The sequence below is a fragment of the Ictidomys tridecemlineatus genome, chromosome 11, assembly GCF_052094955.1.
Source record: "Ictidomys tridecemlineatus isolate mIctTri1 chromosome 11, mIctTri1.hap1, whole genome shotgun sequence".
Lineage (NCBI taxonomy): Eukaryota > Metazoa > Chordata > Mammalia > Rodentia > Sciuridae > Ictidomys > Ictidomys tridecemlineatus.
In genome coordinates this window covers 28,060,924-28,080,335 of record NC_135487.1, presented here as the reverse complement: position 1 = coordinate 28,080,335, position 19,412 = coordinate 28,060,924, and the positions used below count along the sequence as shown (strand labels likewise).

At 39.2% G+C, this 19,412-nt stretch overlaps 1 protein-coding gene across 26 annotated transcripts in view; it reads right to left on the bottom strand.

Annotated features, from left to right (window-relative positions):
• Window positions 1-19,412, bottom strand: part of LOC101963192 (microtubule actin crosslinking factor 1) — a 347,556-nt gene that overhangs the window by 82,745 nt on the left and 245,399 nt on the right. For 23 of the 26 annotated variants that reach the window (XM_078025963.1, XM_078025971.1, XM_078025962.1 and 20 more), the window contains 6 exons: window positions 17,098-17,160; window positions 16,251-16,492; window positions 14,749-14,878; window positions 13,909-14,108; window positions 9,497-9,992; window positions 7,356-8,827 (listed from right to left, as the gene is read on the bottom strand). In XM_078025963.1, the coding sequence (XP_077882089.1) occupies window positions 7,356-8,827; window positions 9,497-9,992; window positions 13,909-14,108; window positions 14,749-14,878; window positions 16,251-16,492; window positions 17,098-17,160 (2,603 nt within the window). The remainder of the gene's footprint in view (window positions 1-7,355; window positions 8,828-9,496; window positions 9,993-13,908; window positions 14,109-14,748; window positions 14,879-16,250; window positions 16,493-17,097; window positions 17,161-19,412) is intronic. The other 3 variants (XM_078025973.1, XM_078025977.1, XM_078025955.1) reach the window with 1 other exon arrangement.

Below are 19,412 nucleotides of genomic sequence, written 5' to 3'. Positions count from 1 at the left end.
ACATACATACACACACACACACACACACACACACACACACACACACACACACACATTTTTAAAGTCATCCATGGACCTTTATTTTATTTATTTATATGTGGTGCTGAGAATTGAACCCAGGGCCTCATACATGCTAGGCAAGCGCTTTACCACTGAGCTACAACCCCAGCCCTTTCTTCCTTCCTTCCTTCATTTATTTTTTTGAAACAGAGTTTCACTAAGTTGCTTAGGGCCTTGCTAAATTGCTGAGGCTGGCTTTGAATTTATAATCCTCATGCCTCAGCCTCCCCAATTGCTGGGATTACAGGTGTGTGCCACCATGCCCAGCTAAATCAAGAGGCTTAAAATACTTTAAAAATAATTTATTTAATTAATCTTATTTTTCAGTGTACTGGACATTGAACTCAGCACCTCATGCTCTGAGCTACATCTCTAGCCCTTTTTGAGACAAGATTCACTAAATTTCACAGAGGCAAGCCTTGACTTGAGATCCTACTGCCTTAGCCTCCCAAGTAGCTAGGATTAAAGACATCTGCCAACATACCCAGCTTAGGGACTGTTCTTGTTCTGGTCTCAGACTAGGATATCTAGCTCCCCCAGATAAAAGCTGCAGTGTATTGAGTCCCTGACCTTGAGCTCTGCTGGCCTGAATTAGGAGTGAAATAGTCCAAGGGAAGCCTACTAACACATCTATATCCCAGCAGACCAATTCATCCATGTTTCTCTCTTTTTTCTTTTCTTTCTTGTGACTCCCCTCCTCCACCTCCCCTGCTCTTCTTTCTTTTAAATGAACCCAGGGTTGCTGTACCACTGAGCTACATTCTAGGCCCTTTATAAAAAATTTTATTTTGAAACAGGATCTCACTAAATTCCCCAAGTTGGCCTGGAACTTGTCATTCTCCTGCCTTAGCATCCCCAGTAGTTGGGATTACAGGAAAGTGCCACCACATGCCAGGCTTCTTTTTTTTTTTTTTTCCCTTTAACCTTTTTTTTTTTAAATTTTTTATTTTTTTTATTGGTTGTTCACAACATTACAAAGCTCTTGACATATCATATTTCATACATTAGATTGAAGTGGGTTATGAACTCCCAATTTTACCCCAAATGCAGATTGCAGAATCACATCGGTTACACATCCACAATTTTACATAATGCCCAATTAGTAATTGTTGTATTCTGCTACCTTTCCTATCTCCTACTATCCCCCCTCCCCTCCCCTCCCATCTTCTCTCTCTACCCCATCTACTGTAATTCATTACTCTCCTTATTTATTTTCCCATTCCCCTCACAACCTCTTATATGTAATTTTGTATAGCAATGAGGGTCTCCCTTCATTTCCATGCAATTTCCCTTTACTCTTCCTTTCCCTCCCATCTCATGACTCTGTTTAATGTTAGTCTTTTCTTCCTGCTCTTCCTCCTTGCCCTGTTCATAGTTGCTCTCATTATATCAAAGAAGACATTTGGTATTTGTTTTTTAGGGATTGACTAGCTTCACTAAGCATAATCTGCTCTAGTGCCATCCATTTCCCTGCAAATTCTATGATTTTGTCATTTTTTATTGCTGCATAGTACTCCATTGTGTAAAGATGCCACATTTTTTTTATCCATTCATCTATTGAAGGGCATCTGGGTTGGTTCCACAGTCTAGCTATTGTGAATTGTGCTGCTATGAACATCGATATGGCAGCATCCCTGTAGCATGCTCTTTTAAGGTCTTCAGGGAATAGTCCAAGAAGGGCAATAGCAGGGTCAAATGGTGGTTCCATTCCCAGCTTTCCCAGGAATCTCCAAACTGCTTTCCAAATTGGCCGCACCAATTTGCAGTCCCACCAGCAATGTACAAGAGTACCCTTTTCTCCACATCCTCACCAGCACTTGTTGTTTGACTTCATAGTGGCTGCCAATCTTACTGGAGTGAGATGGTATCTTAGGGTGGTTTTGATTTGCATTTCTCTGACTGCTAGAGATGGTGAGCATTTTTTCATGTACTTGTTGATTGATTGTATGTCCTCCTCTGAGAAGTGTCTGTTCAGATCCTTGGCCCATTTGTTGATTGGGTTATTTGTTATCTTATTGTCTAATTTTTTGAGTTCTTTGTATACTCTGGATATTAGGGCTCTATCTGAAGTGTGAGGAGTAAAAATTTGTTCCCAGGATGTAGGCTCCCTATTTACCTCTCTTATTGTTTCTCTTGCTGAGAAAAAACTTTTTAGTTTAAGTAAGTCCCATTTGTTGATTCTTGTTATTAACTCTTGTGCTATGGGTGTCCTATTAAGGAATTTGGAGCCCGACCCCACAATATGTAGATCGGAGCCAACGTTTTCTTCTATCAGACGCAGAGTCTCTGATTTGATATCAAGCTCCTTGATCCATTTAGAATTAACTTTTGTGCATGGCGAGAGGAGGGGATTCAGTTTCATTTTTTTGCATATGGATTTCCAGTTTTCCCAACACCATTTGTTGAAGATGCTATCCTTCCTCCATTGCATGCTTTTAGCCCCTTTATCAAATATAAGATAGTTGTAACTTTGTGGATTAGTCTCTGTGTCCTCTATTCTATACCATTGGTCCACTCGCCTGTTTTGGTACCAGTACCATGCTGTTTTTGTCACTATTGCTCTGTAATATAGTTTGAAATCTGGTATCGCTATACCGCCTGATTCACACTTCCTGCTTAAAATTGCTTTTGCTATTCTGGGTCTTTTATTTTTCCATATGAATTTCATGATTGCTTTATCTATTTCTACAAGAAATGCCATTGGGATTTTGATTGGCCATGCCAGGCTTCTTGATGCTGCTTGACAATATGATGCTAAAAGTACCACCCACATCCTTTCTGACTAAGAAGTCAACATGGTTCCCGTAGAGAAGCAGAGCTACAAGGGAGGGAAAGAGTTAAGACTCAGAATAATCTCAATTCTTTTTTTTTAAAATTTTTTAGTTGTTGATGGACACAATATCTTTATTTTTATATGGTGCCAAGAATCGAACCCAGTGCCTCACACATGCAAGGCAAGCACTCTATCACTGAGCTACAACCTCTGCCCAATCTCAATTCTTAACAAGTAAAATCTACCCAGGGAATTTCAGAATGAGGAAAGCCTCTAGCTATTATAAGAACTAATAGATTTCTTTCTACCCTTCCCACTAATGTCATACTGGGGGAATTCTTTTGCTCAAGCTTCAGTGATGTAAGGGTCCCTCCTATCTTGTTAGTCTTCTGTTAGGCACATACAATTTGATTTCCTCAATAATCAGAGACTCATTTAGGAAATGGAATTTCCTAAAGAGATTATTTAGTCTTTTCTTCCAGTTTTCTGAATACATGCTACTTACTCTCCTTATGATTTTTGGAAAGGCTTTTTCCTTTCTACGTTCAACTGAGAGCTGAACCCAGTAAAGGCCCTAACTCAGGAAGATTGAGGTCTTTGTCTTCTTAGAGTGGAAAGAACTCTTTCTCATTCCCATCTGAGAGGTTCTATTGCTTGACCAGATTCTATAAATTATTCAGAGGAACCAAGGGAAAGCCTTTCCAAGGAATGACTTTTAGTTTTTCTGTGTTCACTGAAGGAGGAAAAAATTTTTTCCCATAGACTAAATGCAGCTGCATGGATTTATCAGGTCTATTGCACAGCTCCAAGCAAGCCTGGAAGTTCTCCACAGATCTGACTAGTCCTTCTGTTTTGACCATTCCCAGTGGAGTTAGACAGGTCAAAGCAGAGCCTGTGTTTCTGTCTCACATATCCATATCCTCTTCCCTTATGCAGATTCTTGTGTTGAGAGTATGATCCCATTGAGGAGGAGGAGGAGGGGGAGGAGGAGGAGGAGGAGGAGGAGGAGGAGGAGAAGAAGAACTGAAAACTTAATGTTGTTTTTAAATATTTATTGTCATTTTTTGGGGGGATGGTTCTTGAATCCAAAAGAAGAGTCATGAGTCTGGTCTACTGCTGGACTACAGCACGTTAACCCAGGATCTCGACGTTCACAACATGAAAATGACTCAGTCCTCATAATGGGTCCAAGACCTTCCCTTTTTATAGCCTCTAGGGGGCTGTGAGACTGACACAGTTTTCCCCTCTCATTGTTTTCACTTCCCATGAGTTCAGCAGATCATCCAGGAATATGCCCCTCCCCTCCAGACCAAAGACCTTTGCTGGGAGGAGGTAAAAACTTCACCAAACTTTTGACCTCCCTAAAGGTAGACTGGTAAAACAGAACTTCTGATTTGCATATCAGCTCTTGGAAGGATACTGATTTTTTTTAAACCCCTTTATTTTATTTATTCATTTTTATGTGGTGCTGAGGATGGAACCCAGTGCCTTGCACATGCTAGGTAGCGCTCTACCACTGAGCCCCCTAATCATTTAATAGTAACTAGCTATTGACTTAATGATGGGTCATAACAGGGTTGTCAACACCAGTCTATACTGCACACTCTGCCAATGCCTGGCTGACTGGTCCCAGCCTTCATATCCGTGGTATTCATGGTAGGAGGCTTATTCTTAGAAACCAATGAACTGAGTTGGCTGTGACAAGCAACTAAGCAGCTACTGAGCTCCTGAGCACCAGGAGGTCTACCTCATAGTTAATAAAATTTCAACAGCCTTATTTACTTCATTTTCTAGCTCACTAATTATTAGAAAAGAGGGAATAGACTGTTACAGGCAGACCCAGTAATGGCAGAGCAAAGCAATAGCAGTAATACACTTGATATCATTGGGGCAATGGTTCCAGGATCCTCTGTGCCCCCAGATACCAAAATCCATGCGTGCTCAGGTTCTTTATATAAAATGAATAGTAACTGCATCTTCCTATAGCTGTAAATCATCTCTGGATGATTACTGTAATACCTAATACAAAGAAAATGCTATGCAAATTGTTATACAATATTATTTTAAAATTTGTATTATTTAACTCTGTATTATTTTGCATTGCTATTTTTTATTATTTCCCCCCATCTGAAATATTTTTAATACATGATTGGTTGAACCTGCAGATGCACAGAGCCAACTGTAATACTTGCCATCATGGGAAAAAATACTTTATTCTTAGTTTCTAAGAATAAGTCTGGGGGGAAAAAAACAGAAATTACCTCCTCACTATGCACCTGTACGTATAGCCAATCTGACCAGTTCAACACTGCAGAGGCCCCAAACAAGCACTTCAACATAGTTCTCAAACTGCACAGCAATTTAGAAACACAAAGCAGCCCCAAACTTCAAACTTCCTAATAGCCTTGAGAATATATTCATAGGGGAGAACTGCACAATATTTTTAACATTAACTTGTACTCATTAAGAAAAACTTATATATAATACAGTATTGTGAAAATTAGTCAAACAAAATTTAAAATAATTTCTACATAAATTAGAATCTGGTTAAATGAGACTATTTTTGAACCTATAGGGATAAGCTTCAGTTGTCTAAAAAATTTATTTAGTTGATTAGACCATTAATTCCAGTAACCCAGTTCCAGGTCAACTGGATAACAGACACATATCTGCAGAAGAGTCCTTGCTCTCCAGGAGTTTACAGCAGAAAAAGAAAGAAAAGCATGCAAGATGACAGAGGGAAGGCCACACTGCCACCAGAGAAGAGGTGTGGGTGTTTTGAAAAGGAACAAGCATTGCCTTATGGGCTTGAATTTTATCTATTTATTCTTTCTTATCAGGGTGCTCCAAGAAATCAAATAGGATGACTTCTGTTGCTTCAAACTGTACTATCTCCAAATGTGATAAGGGAGCCTTCAACTAGTGTCCCACTTTCATACAGAATGTCCCTTAAGCTCCTAGTGGGGCCTTTGTGAAACAATCACCTTTTTGCACTTCAATTTTGTCTACAAAGTCCCTTCCAAGAAACATGTGGCTCAGACCTGATGTCAACATCCCCTCTTTATATATTCTAAAAGGAAAGAATTCTAGCCAAGCACAGTGGCTGTATATCCAGCAACTTTGGAGGCTGGGCCAGGAGGATCATGAGTTCAAAACCAGCCTCACCAACTTAGTGAGGCCCTAAGCAACTTAGCAGGACACTGTTTCAAAATAAGAAGGGCTGGGGATGTGGCTCAGGGGTTAAGCTGCTGGAACAAACTGTTGAGAGTATCCTTTCTAAATCTATTCCATGTACCATGAAAGACACAGTGGCTGAGTGAGACATTTTTAGGTATTAATAACAAAGGAAACTCTTGGGCAAAAGGCTCAAGAGTTGCCCAGTGCAGTGGTGCCTGCCTGTAATCCCAGTGGCTCGGGAGGCTGAGATAGTAAGGTTTTGAGTTCAAAGCCAGCTTCAGCAACAGTGAGGTGCTAAGCAACTCAGTGAGACCATGTCTCTAAATAAGATACAAAATAGGGCTGGGGATGTGGCTCAGTTGGTTGAGTGCCCCCGAGTTCGATTCCTGGTACAAAAAAAAAAAAAAAAAAAAAAAAAAAGGGCTTAAGAGTTATTAGTCTAGACGGGCAGGCCCTTGGCCAGCAGATTGACACTCTGGGGTCCAGCTGTCTAATCACTGTGCTTTATTTATTTGTTTATTGATTTAGTGGTACTGGAGATTAAACCCAGGGGGACTCTTCACACTGAGTTACATCCCTAGCCCTTTTTATTTTTTAGCAGGGTCTCACTCTGCTGCCAAGGCTGGCCAAACCTGTGATCCCCTGCTTTAACCTCCTCAATAGCTGGGATTACATTTGTGTGCTACTGAGCCTGACCTGTTGTTTAAATTTAAATCTCAGGGCTAGAAATTTTGACTCAGGTAAAGAACTAAAATATTTCTGTGATTAAGGTAGTATTTCTCAAACCTCCTACAGGCAAAGAACGTGTACTCTTGAGGAGCCTGAGCTATATTTTTAAGCTGCTTTCTGTTAAATGGGAAATTTCTTTGAAGTGTTACATCTCATTCACTTCAATTCATGAGAATTTTACATCTTATTCCAGAATACATCAATAATTTCCCCTGAAATCTGTGTAAAATCAACACTTCAGAAAACGAGCCCTTGTCCATCTTATGGTTTCTCATAGCTCAATTTGAAAAATAGGTACCAGAAGATACCTTCACTGCAATTACCAAAACAATTAATTTGGCATCTCAAGAACTCCTAAGAGGAGATTCTTAGCATAAGAATTAAGACTTATATATTTCTTTCTATATCCTTACTTTGTTATAAAAATTGAAATAAACCACAATAGAAACATGTTCAAAACAGTCTCCCATGGAAGTCCAAAAGACTGTTCAGTCTTTAGCGTACTTTGGTGGTGATGCAAATGAGACAATAGAACTGTCTCAGCTAGAACTGAAGTTACAAACAAGGAAATATACGTATTAGATAGAAAAAGAAAAAAAATAAGAGTGAGACTTACTTTAAAATCTGCTAATTGTTGGTTGATGACATCCACTTCAGTCCCCACTATCCACTGGAGTGCTTCTCCCTCCTCCGCTGCTGTGGTTGCGTCATTAAGTACTTTCAATTTTCTATAGAAGTCCTCTACTCGACCCAATGTTAGCTCCAGCTGTTCTTGGCGAGCTTTCCCCCTCTCTGTCAGTTTGCCACACTGTTTATTCAGGGCTTCCAGCTCCCTCTTGAGACCTAACAAGTCCAGAGTCCCCTCTTCTTCTAGCATTTGTCGGCACTCTGCTTCAGAGGCCTCTATGTCGAACTTGAGGGACTGGATTTTGTTCAGAAATAGCCGTACATCCTCAATTTGAGATTGGAGGCTATCCGTGTCTCTGCCAATAGCACCCATGCCATCTAGCTCATCATCCAGGTCTGCCAACTGAGAAAACATCTCTCGGACTCGGCAGTGAAACTGGCCAATGCCCTCCAGCTTGTTTTCCATTGTCATGCAACCACTGTTCACTCTCTGTTTCACTTCTAGGAACTCTTGCTGAGTGACCTCAGCTTGATGTAGAAGTTGGGACGCATCAGATCCATTTGGTGCATCTTCTACTAGCCCCTGAGTGAAGTTCCTCAGATAGTCCACTTGAGGCTCCAGTGCCTGCAGCACTTCCTGTTGAGCTCTTAGCTTCTCCAGGTTCTTGTTGCTACAGGCTTGAGAGCCCAGGGCATCAAAGATTTCAAGTTGGTGTTTGGCTCCTTCAACCTTTCTTTCAATATTCTTAAAGCTTTCCTGAAACTCCTTGAGCCTCTGAGTCATTTCTTCAAGCAACCCAGTTTTGGCCTGCAGCTCTTCTGTAATGGCATCCATATTCTGGTTGATCTCAGCCTTCTCATCCCGGATACCATCCTCATCAGTTTCTGAAAAGTTAATCAGAATGTCAGCAGCACTATTCAGTATTTCCAGCAGGGAGCGGCGCTTTTCCACCTCACTCAGCATAGCCTTTGCTCTCAAGAGACTGGATTCTAGTTGCACTGGATCCAGAGTGACCTGCAATTCAGACATCTTGGCTTTACAATTTTCTATCCATGGCACAAGGTCTTCCACATGCCACTGATACTTCTGAGCTTTCTGCATACAGTCCTTGAGCCTGGATTGTCTGTCTGCAGTTTTTTTACTAAGCTCTTCCCAGTGGCTTTTGAGTTCAACCAACTGGTTTTGTAAAGTCCTTTTCTCTTCTCCAGGGGGTACAGAAAGCAGCAGAGATTCCCCCTCGGCCACAATCACTTCATAGGAACCACTGTGTTGATTAAGGCTTTTCTGAAACTCTTCATTCTCCTGTAGTTGAGACTGTAGCTGCTCCAGTTTTGCAGAAATTGGGCAGCTTTTTGCTTGCTGGCTTTGTTTGTCATCCAACCAGGTCTTCAACTCATCAAACATTTGCTGGAACTGCTGGGTGCTGGCAAGAGCTGACTGGAGTCTGTTCATGCGGTCGGCTGAAATGAGAAAACAAAACTGAAATCAATCAAGCCTGAACATGGCATTAAAAATGTTTACTGATCTTAAGGGAAGGGAAACAAAGGTTAATTGAGAATCTACCATAAAAAAGACATACAGCTAAGCTCCTTCACACACTATATCTTATTTAAGATCAGCTTTGTAAGGTGACTTGATTACTTCTAAGCTAGTGGAAACTGAAAGTCATAAAAATTTCCAGAAAAAGAGGCAATAAATCAATGATAAAATTTGTCTTATGTAAGGTCATCATAAGAAGTCCAGAGTACATTTTCACTTTGCATATATAGGTTATGAGCTCAAGTATGTGTGTACCTGTAATATAAAGAAAAGAAGTGAGTATCAGTGAAAGTGTGCAAGTAACTCCACCTATTAGTACATCTATGGGCATGAGAGGCTACCTGTTGGCTGAATTTGAATCAGAGTTTTTATCTCTAGGACTGTGCTATGTAAAGTTTCAGATACTGCCAGAGTTCAGTGTGCAATAACCACAGCAATTCTCACTGTCACTGGAAGAAGGAACAGGTTAACACTATTCTGAATCCAAGAGCTACTCCAAGTCATTCTAGATTCTTGGATCTACTACCAAGCCATTCCTTTTTTCTGTTGCCACTAATAATGGTAAGAGTATGTTCCTCACCCTAACTCACCTGCAAGGTCTTCTAAGCCTTGGAGTGGCAGGGTGACTGTCTCCAAACGCTTCTTCAGTTCATCCTTGAGGTACTGCTCACCAATGAGCACAGAGAGTTCATTACACAGTGTTTGAGCCTCCTTTATCTCATTGTCTAATTGTTCCAAGTCAGATCGAATCTCACTGGTCTCCTCCAATTGTTGCTTTACAGCCTCAGGTTGGGTGCTGATGGCTGACTGGCCACTCAGTCGCTGTCCAACTGCCTTCACTTTTTCTGATAAGTCCTGGAGCAGTTCTTGGTACTGGGTGCTTTTAACAATAGCTTGGTCAATTTGGCTGGAACGGGAATTGAGTTTGTCAGTCAGCTCGACCCACTTCTGATTGATGCTTTGGAGTTCTTTCTGTACTTGGCTGGTAGATGGAGATACATCTCCAGGGCCTGTTAGTATGCCCTGAGCTGCCTCATTCAGCTGCTCGTGCTGTTGCTTGCGTGTTTCAAATTCTTTCAGCATAAACTAAAACAGAAATGACATCAAGATGTTTAGACAGAGAAAACATCTAAAAGCAGTGTCAAAACAAAAACTGATTTTGGATTGTGATAGCTCCCTCTAAAAATAAGCCAGAAAATAAGGACCAGGCTATCATTATTATTTTTTTAAGCCAGTCAAAATTACTGTTTTGTTTTGTATTGAGGGAAGGTGTACTAGGGATTGAACCCAGGGGCACTTTACCACTGGGCTACATTCTTAGTCCTTTTAAAAATTTCCCTATTTATTTTATTTTGAGACAAATTCTCACTAATTTGCTGAGGCTGGACTCAAATTTGCAGTCCTTCTGCCTCAGCTTCTTGAGTCGATAGGATTAAAGGCATGTGCCACCACACCTGGCAAAAATGACTGTTTTAATGTAATAGGCTGAGGCAGTATTACTTTTAACAACTGCTTCATAAATAAATATTTTGAAAGGATCATTGATTGCATTATTTTATTTTTTTCCCTTATTTGTCCTACTCTGTTTTACTAAGGTCTGCCTGGGCTAGGAAACCAGATTGGTGTTTATCAGCTTTGCCATGCAAATACCAGTCCTCTGAATCTGGAGTCTGGAATAGTGGGTCCCAGACCTACTATATTACTGGTTGGGCTTGCCATTTCTACTTTCAATGCCACTGCTTTTTTTGGTTTCTTTACTGGAATTCCTACAGTACCTGTGATCTATATATTACAACGTAGCAAAATTAGATAAACGGTTCTATAAAGCAAGGCACATGTCTTCTAATTTGTTTTCTATCCTCTACCCCTCTCAGAAAAGATATTAGGATTACAGGCTCTGGTGCCAGAGTGTCTGAGTTCAAATCCTGACTCTCCAGCTGTATAAGTTTAGGTGAGTTTTTAGAAATTCTTTGAATCTCAGCTTCCTTACTAGTAAGATGGGGATAGCAAAGTATTTAACATGGCTGGTGAGATAATTTGTGGAAAGCACTCAGCATTTACAAAATACAAAAATAAGACATGATCAAGAAAAACAAATATGTAAAGAATAAACTAATCCCAGCAGCTTGGGAGGTTGAAGCAAGAGGATAACGAGTTCAAAGCCAGTCTTACCAACAGTGAGGCACTAAGCAACTCACTGAAACCCTGTCTCTAAATAAAATACAAAATAGGGCTGGAGACGTGGCTCAGTGGTTATGTGCCTCTGAATTCAATCCCCAGTACCTGCCCCCACAAAATAAACTAACAAAATGAAGTAAAATTAAAAAATGATAAAAACATTGACATAATATAACAAATTGCTGTGAAAGCACAGAGTAAGAATGATTAAGACTAGTCATGACAAAAGGAAGAATGAGATGTTCCATAAGTGACAATAAAGAATGAACAGGGGCTGGGGTTGTGGCTCAGTGGTAGTGCACTTGCCTAGCATGTGTGTGGCACTGGATTCAATCCTCAGCAACACATAAAAATAAATAAACAAAACTAGATAATTTCTAAAAAACAAAAGAATAAACAGGAACACCTATAATCCAGCAACTCAAGATAGGAGGATTAAATTTGAGACCAGCCTTGGTCACATAGTGAATAGGAATTTCCCAAGCAGAACAGAAAGTTAGGCTGGTGAAGGGTCCTCCAGGGGAAGGCCTAGCAAAGGCACAGAGCCATCTGGGTGTCACATGTTTGAGAAAACTATCTAGTGTAGGTAGAAGACTGGGCATATGGGGATGGAGCTGGAAATGACAAATTAGACAAGCTGGGACCAGACTACGAAAGCCTAGTTATTTGGATTTTGTTTAATAGCCAGCCAAGAGTCACTGAGCATTTTAATATCCCCAGATATGTGATTTAAGGAGATAATTTGGTAACCAGTGGTGGGATGGAGGGAAAGCCCATTAGGCTCTTCTTATGTTATAGTCCAGAGAGCAAGCCTATGTCAGGATGGATAAAAAAATCAGAATACGGATCAGGGACCCCAGCAATGCCTAGGCCCTTTCAAGAAGTCCACAAGCCAGGTATGGTGACCCACACCTATAATCCCAGAAACCTAGGAGGCTGAGGCAGAAGGATTTCGAGTTCAAATCCAGCCTCAGCAACTCAGTGAGACCCTATTTCTAGATAAAATATAAAAAAGGGCTGAAGATGTGGCTCAGTGGCTCAGTGGTTAAGCATGCCTGGTTCAATCCCCTGGTACAAAAAAAAAAAAAACAAAAAAAAAAACAAGAATTCTACAAGGTCAAACCTATTTTCATAATAATACTAAGATGTTATCTGTCATAAATGTTCAATAAAATTTCCCAGAGACTACCTGATGTCTAATATTACAACAGACTGAACATGTTACGTATGTATGTTAATGTGATGGTTTTATCATTGCTATTTTTATTTTTTTATTTTATTTTTTTTTAAAGAGAGAGTGATAGAGGGAGAGAGAGAGAGAGAGAGAGAGAGAGAGAGAGAGAGAGAATTTTTTAATATTTATTTTTTTTTAGTTATTGGCGGACACAACATTGTTGTTTGTATGTGGTGCTGAGGATCGAACCCGGGCCGCACACACGCCAGACGAGCGCGCTACCGCTTGAGCCACATCCCCAGCCCTATCATTGCTATTTTTAAATGAATATATATTTTTAAAATTACTGTTTTAATACAGTAAATTAAATATCAATAGGTAAAATACAAACTCTATAGATCCTCAATATCTATTCTTTTTTTTTTTTTGGTATCAGGAATTGAACTCAGGGGTACTCAACCACTGAGCCATATCCCCAGCCCTATTTTGTATTTTATTTAGAGACATGGTCTCACTGAGTTGCTTAGTGCTTTGCTTTTGCTGAGGCTGGCTCTGAACACGAAATTCTCCTATTACAGCCTCCCAAGATGCTGGGATTATAGGCATGTGCCACCGTACCTGGCAATTCTCAATAACTTTTAAGAGTATAAAAGAGTTTGAGAACAAAAACCTTGAAAACCACTGAATTAGAAAAATATTTGTGAGTAGACTAACTAGGGCTCAAAAATTATTTGAATGCAGAGCCCAAAAAGTTTCCTTCAAAAAGTACTCTTAGTTTTAGGTAACCTGGTGGGAGGGGAGAAGAAATATAAGAGTTTGGGGAAGAAGTAGGACTAGGAAAAAATTCTAGGCAGAGTTTCATTGGAAGTGACATGATTTTGATCAACCTAAATTCTATAATGTTAGGCATAATATAAATCAACTTTTTTGAGGTTTGGCTAGTAAAAATCTTTAAAACCAGCAGATAGGGCTGGAGATGTGGCTCAAGCGGTAGCGCGCTCGCCTGTCATACGTGCGGCCCGGGTTTGATCCTCAGCACCACATACAAAGATGTTGTGTCTGCCAAAAACTAAAAAATAAATATTAAAAATTCTCTCTCTCTCTAAAAAAAAATCCATTAATTAAAAAAAAAAAACAGCAGATATATTATGTACTATGGATTACTACCATTGAGGATTAAAAATAAAATATTCTATAATTTCACCAGGAAATGTTTTTTCATTCTTGTATCTACCTCTTACTGCCTCTATTATTGATATTAATAATAGTTATTGACTATTTACTATGATAAACACTTCATAAACATCTCATTAAAATTGAGGAAAAGTACCAGGCTAGTTGCCCATACTTATAATCCCAATGACTCTAGAGGCTGAGGCAGGAGGATGGCAAGTTTGAGGCCAGCCTGGGGAACTTAATGATACTTTGTCTCAAAAAAAAAAAAATAAAAAGAGTTGGGGATGTAGTTCAGTATTAAAGTGACCTTGGGTTCAATCCCCATTTCCAGGAAAAAAAGTATTGAGGAAAGCACTGAGAAGTTAAGTGACTTGTACAGGGTCATATGAAATTTACTTGCTGGGAGCAGGATTCAAACCCAAATTCACATGGCTCAAATTTCCGTGCTCTAAAGCGTTAAGCTACACTGCTTACCTGGACCTGCTGCTTTTGTGCATTCAACATATTAGGGTCAATAGACAAGGGGCCCAGGACTCCCATCATCAGTTCCTTTTCCATTAGCCAGGGCCGGAGCTGGGATTCTGCAGCCTGGAAGCAGGCCAGATGGCTTGCAGATTCCTCTAGCTGCTTTTGCCGAGTCACAGTCACCTCAGTGGCCCTTTCCCATCGGGAATCTGTAGAGAAGAAATGAGATAATATAGATCTTTACTATCATCAGTAACTGATACGATCCCTAAATTAAATTCCTAATCTATTACAAGAAATGACCCCAGGAGTATTATTTAACATTTTTTAAAATAAAAAAAAAAACCCTTTAAAAATTTTAACTAAAGAAATACAAACAATTGTGTATTTTCATTGGGGTAGTGGTTACATGAAACTACATGTAATAAAATTGCACAAAACCATACACATATGCAAAATATGCTGCAGATATTATTTTATTGCCTGCTTAAAATTTACTGTATAATAAACATTTTCATGCCAATATTCATTTATACTATTTACAATTTATGTTATGAACATATATTATTATTCATGATATTGAATATGTAGATTTCCTATCTTCAGTGGTCTCTTTAGTTTTTGATGAGAGTAGACTACCAATTTGACTGCCCTAGAAAGCCACAATTCCAATTCTGAATAGAATTTCTAAAACTTTTCCCTATTTAGATTCATTCTCTGACACTGCATGGGCCTCTTGTTTACAAAAATTAATTAAAATTAATTCCTACTTTGTAGGATGTGCTGAAATTCTGTTTGCTTTAGACACAAGCAATTTAGTGAATGTGAAACAACCCTGTGACAACATACTGAGCTCTTCTTCAATTTTCTTCCAATTTTCTGCTTCTTGTGAGTTGGGATATGTCATCAGTAATTCAGCTAAAGCTTGCTTCACTTCTTGGACCTTTGGAGAATTCTGTTCCAATTCAGCTAGGAAGGCCTAAGAGAAATATCACACATACCATCAGATTCTGGACAGGAAACAAAGTTGTGATTAGAATAGAAAATTGACTGGGTGGCAATTATAGTCTCTTCTCTGATGATTTTATTTATTTATTTATTTGGGCAGAAAGATCTTCTCTGATTCTATCCAGACTTGATTTGTGGGTTTTTTTTTTTTTGTTTGTTTTTATTTTTGTTTTTGTTACTAGGGATTGGTACTAGGCAGTAAACCACTGACCCACATCCCCAGTCCTATTTTGTATTTTATTTAGAGACAGGTCTCACTGAATTGCTTAGTACCTTGCTTTTGCTGTTGCTAGCTTTGAACTCATATTTCTCCTGCCTCAGCCTCCTGAGCCAGTGGAATTAAGGTATGGACCACCATGCCCAATAATACTTAACCTTTCAATATTTACTTTAAAATAAAGTCAGGGCGGTAGATGAGGGCAATGGGAGCATATGCCTATAATTCCAGTGACTCAGGAGGCTGAGGCAGGAGGATAATAAGTTTGAGGCCAGCCTCAGCAATTTAGCAAGGTCCTAAGCAATTTGGTGAGACTCTGTCTCAAAATAAAAAATAAAAAGGGCTGGGGATGTTGCTCAGTGGTTAAGCACCTTTCGGTTCAAGTCCCAGTATTTAAAAAAAAAAAAAAAAATTCTAGATAGCAGGATTTAAGTTTATTTAAGTACATCAATGAAACTCAGTAAGTAGTAATTATCACTTTGTATTAGCTAAAAGTGCCAAGATGTGATGATGACCATATTTCATTAGTTAGCAATGATATGTGATGTTCAACTGGAGCATTATTTTCTGGTACCACCTGCAGTTTTAAGAATGTACTGTAATCAGTTTTTTTGTTTTTCGTTTAATATTTATTTATTCATTTATTTTTAATTATAGGTAGACACAGTGTCTTTATTTTTTACTTTACACGGTGTTGAGGATTGAAACCAGCACTTCACGTACGCTAGGGGAGAGTTCTACCGCTGAGCCACAACCCCAACCCTGTAATCAGCTTTTTAGGTCCCTCTAAGAGGGAAAAGTGCTTCAGAGAATGGTTTAGCTCTCTTGTAGCATCACATAAAACATCTTTAAGTAATCCCTTTTTCAATGTGCTAATACTTTGGGGGAAGTCTATTCTCTTTCTGCAAACTGGTTTTGTTTCTGAATCTAATTTATAACAACTTTTAATTTCACAGGTAAAAAAAATTCTCTGGGAGAGGTTGGGCATGTTAAACATTTGGAAGTCAAATATAATGTTTATCAAAGCCTGGGAGGTTGGCCATATCTCACTCTTAGGTCCCTGGGCTAGGGAAAGAAACAGGTGCAGCCTGTTAACGTTGGGATGCAACTAATGTAAACACAATACCTTATTAGATTCAGCTTGTGCCTTCACTGTTTCTGTCTTGGTTGGAGACAAAGAGGCATCCATGGCTTTCAGGACCTCCTCTTTTGATTCTAGCCACTGAAGCACTGAGCATGCCTCTTTCTGAACTTCCTCCATTCTGCTGAGGACAGCTTGAAGGCTTTCCTGGCGTTCCCGAAGTACTCCACCTAGTTTCTCATACTTCAAGTTTACATCTGACAAGTCACACTGTATCTCCGTCAGATCTAGTATCACAGAAACAGAAATCAGACTGGGAATGGCTCTCCCCTTGGTTTCTCACTCCTAAATTATTTGTTAGGATTAAGCATCTTTCCTACTCCTTCTAGTGAACTAGTGAGTATCTTCCTCCTAGATCACAAAAAATTCTTATCTAAATACACAAAGCAAATCTGATTTCTGATTTACAACAGAATTAAGGGGAGTAAAAGTAAGAAATCAGCCTTACAATACCAGAGGAATTAATGGACTTGGAGCATTCTTTTGTTCCCCCTTCTCCAAATTAGAGAGGTTACCTAGCTGGGAGGTTAAACACTACACTAGAGATTACCTCTAGAACAGCTTCTTTATAATTCAAAGATTCACATGTGTTTTCTACAAGGTCTTTCCTCATTGGCCTTATTAATAGTTCTGTTTATTTTCTCAGTACCCTTTAGATATAGGGCTGCCAACCCAGTTAGCCCAGAGAGTCAGCTGCTCCTCCCCAGGTTTTCACCCTCACGCCCCAACTGGCAGCAGTTGCACATATATTGAAACAAACACAGATGCAAACATGAACACTGTCCTAACACACCCAACAAAGAGGCAGGCACTGTTGAAATGGCATTCTCACCTTTGCAGGTGTGGTATCCGTTTACACTGCCTACAGAGCTTCCTACAGAGGGCAGTATGGAACCTGAGCAGAAGGACAGGGAGACAAACAGGGCAAGACCAACGTGTTAGGAATACATAAAGGCACTGCATTTGTTCTTTGGCATTCACTTTAAGCTTGGGCATCAGGAAGTTAACACAGCACAAGACAACAAACTCATGGAAAGAGACAAATAATTTTAGCTGCCAGGCAATAAAGTGTTACTTGAGGTATTTCAGCTCTTAAGTGGTAATGATTCTTAATCCTTTCTATAGGAAATTCCAATTCTTCTTAAACCTCTAACTTGAATTCTTTGGACTCTTCTCTAATTTTTGTGAGGCAAGTACTATGAAATTATTAAGAATGAATGGTATCTGCCACATTTTAGAATGTGAATCTACAACAAACCCAAAGAGAGTCACCTTTAATATCAATATCTTTTATTATAATAAAAATAAATAATAGAACGATTTTTAAAAGCATTCCATTTAGTAGTAAAGACATAAATGTGAGCCCCTTTATGTCGGTATTCATGAAAGATTGCCTGATTTTTCTTTCATAACTTCTTCTGGCTCCCCTTCCTTTACTAGAAAACAGAAATATAAAGTGCTGATAAATGTGGCTCATAAATATTCCCATAAATTCTGCTTTGGGCCTTTGGTTCTGTTTCTAATTATCACCATTTTACCTACATTCTCCCCATCTTAGTCCCCTATATTTCAGAGGAGCTTCCCAAGTTAAGTGAAAACCAGGTTATGAAATTATACAGAACCTAACAACAGTCATTATATAGCATTCTAGTGAAAGGACAGAATGGGGCTGGGGATGCAGTTAGAGGTAAAGCATTTGCCTAGCATGTGCAAGGCCCTAGGTCTGATCCCCAACACTACAAAAAAAAAGAAAAGGGGGTGGAGCGTATGGACAGAATAAAATTCTTAGGTGCACTGCACTGATTACACTATGCAAAAAGCTAAAATACAATTTAAAAAATAGTTACGATGGTAATTATAAAACTTCAAAATGTTAATGTATTTTCAATTAAAAAATGGATCAAACAGAAAAATTACTTTCCATTACAACACAGTGATGACAAAAGGCAAACTGGACTAGTAATTAGGAGAAAAGGTCCTAACCAAGACTGTCACTAATTCAGTATGTAAGCCTTGATCTACAATCAGACCTCAGGTTCTTCTCTAGGATAAGAAGATAACATTACCTAGCCTGTCAACAACCATGCTGTTTTTGGAAAGACACCATGAGATAACATAGTTCACCTATGTTATCACTTTAAAACCCAAAAGACAGAGAAAACGTTTGGCATTTGTTTTTTTGGGGATTGGCTAACTTACACTACATCTTAATCTACTACCTACAACCAATTTTTCTTTTGGGGGCAGGGCAGTTACCAGGGATTGAACTCAGGGGCACTCAACCACTGAGTTATATCCTCAGCCCTATTTTGTATTTTATTTAGAGACAGGGTCTCACCGAGTTGCTTAGCACCTCACTAAGTTGCTGAGCCTGGTTTAAAAAAAAATTTTTTTTTTTTTTTTTTTTAGTTGTAGATGGACACAATATCTTTATTTTATTTGTTTATTTTTGTGTTGTGCTGGGGATCGAGCCCAGTACCTCACACATGCTAGGCAAGTGCTCTACCACTGAGCCACAACCCCAGCCCTGTGGCTGGTTTTAAACTCATGATCCTTCTGCCTCATGATCCCTGAGCTGCAGGGATTACAGGCATGTACCACTGTGTCCGGCCCTACAACCAATTTATGCTTTTTTAAAAAAAATTTTTTTTAATTGTCGATGGACCTTAATTCTATTCATCTATTCATATGTGGTGCTGAACCCAGAATTGAACCCAGTGCCTCACACATGCTAGGCAAGTGCTCCACCACTAGGCCATATCCCCAGCCCTTATGCTTTTTATGGACAAATAAACAGATCTTGCCACCTCTATGTGAAGTTTTATTTAAGTTTCTTTCCTTTTTTAAAAAAGATATTTCTTTATTTTTTTAAATGGGCTTTTATTTTGTTCATTTATTTATACGTGGTGCTAAGAATCAAACCCAGTGCCTCACACAAGCTAGGCAAGTGCTCTACTACTGAGACACAACCCCAGCTCCTTATTTAAGTTTCTTTTTCAACATCTTTGACTGGAAAGGGCTTTACAGAAAACTTCTGTCTAGTACTGTACAAAGCAAAATAGCTATAGTAGATGTGTAATGCATTAAGTGAAATGAATAAAAGTTTTGAGGTATGTCAAAATGAGCAAAGTCTCATGAGGGCAGAAT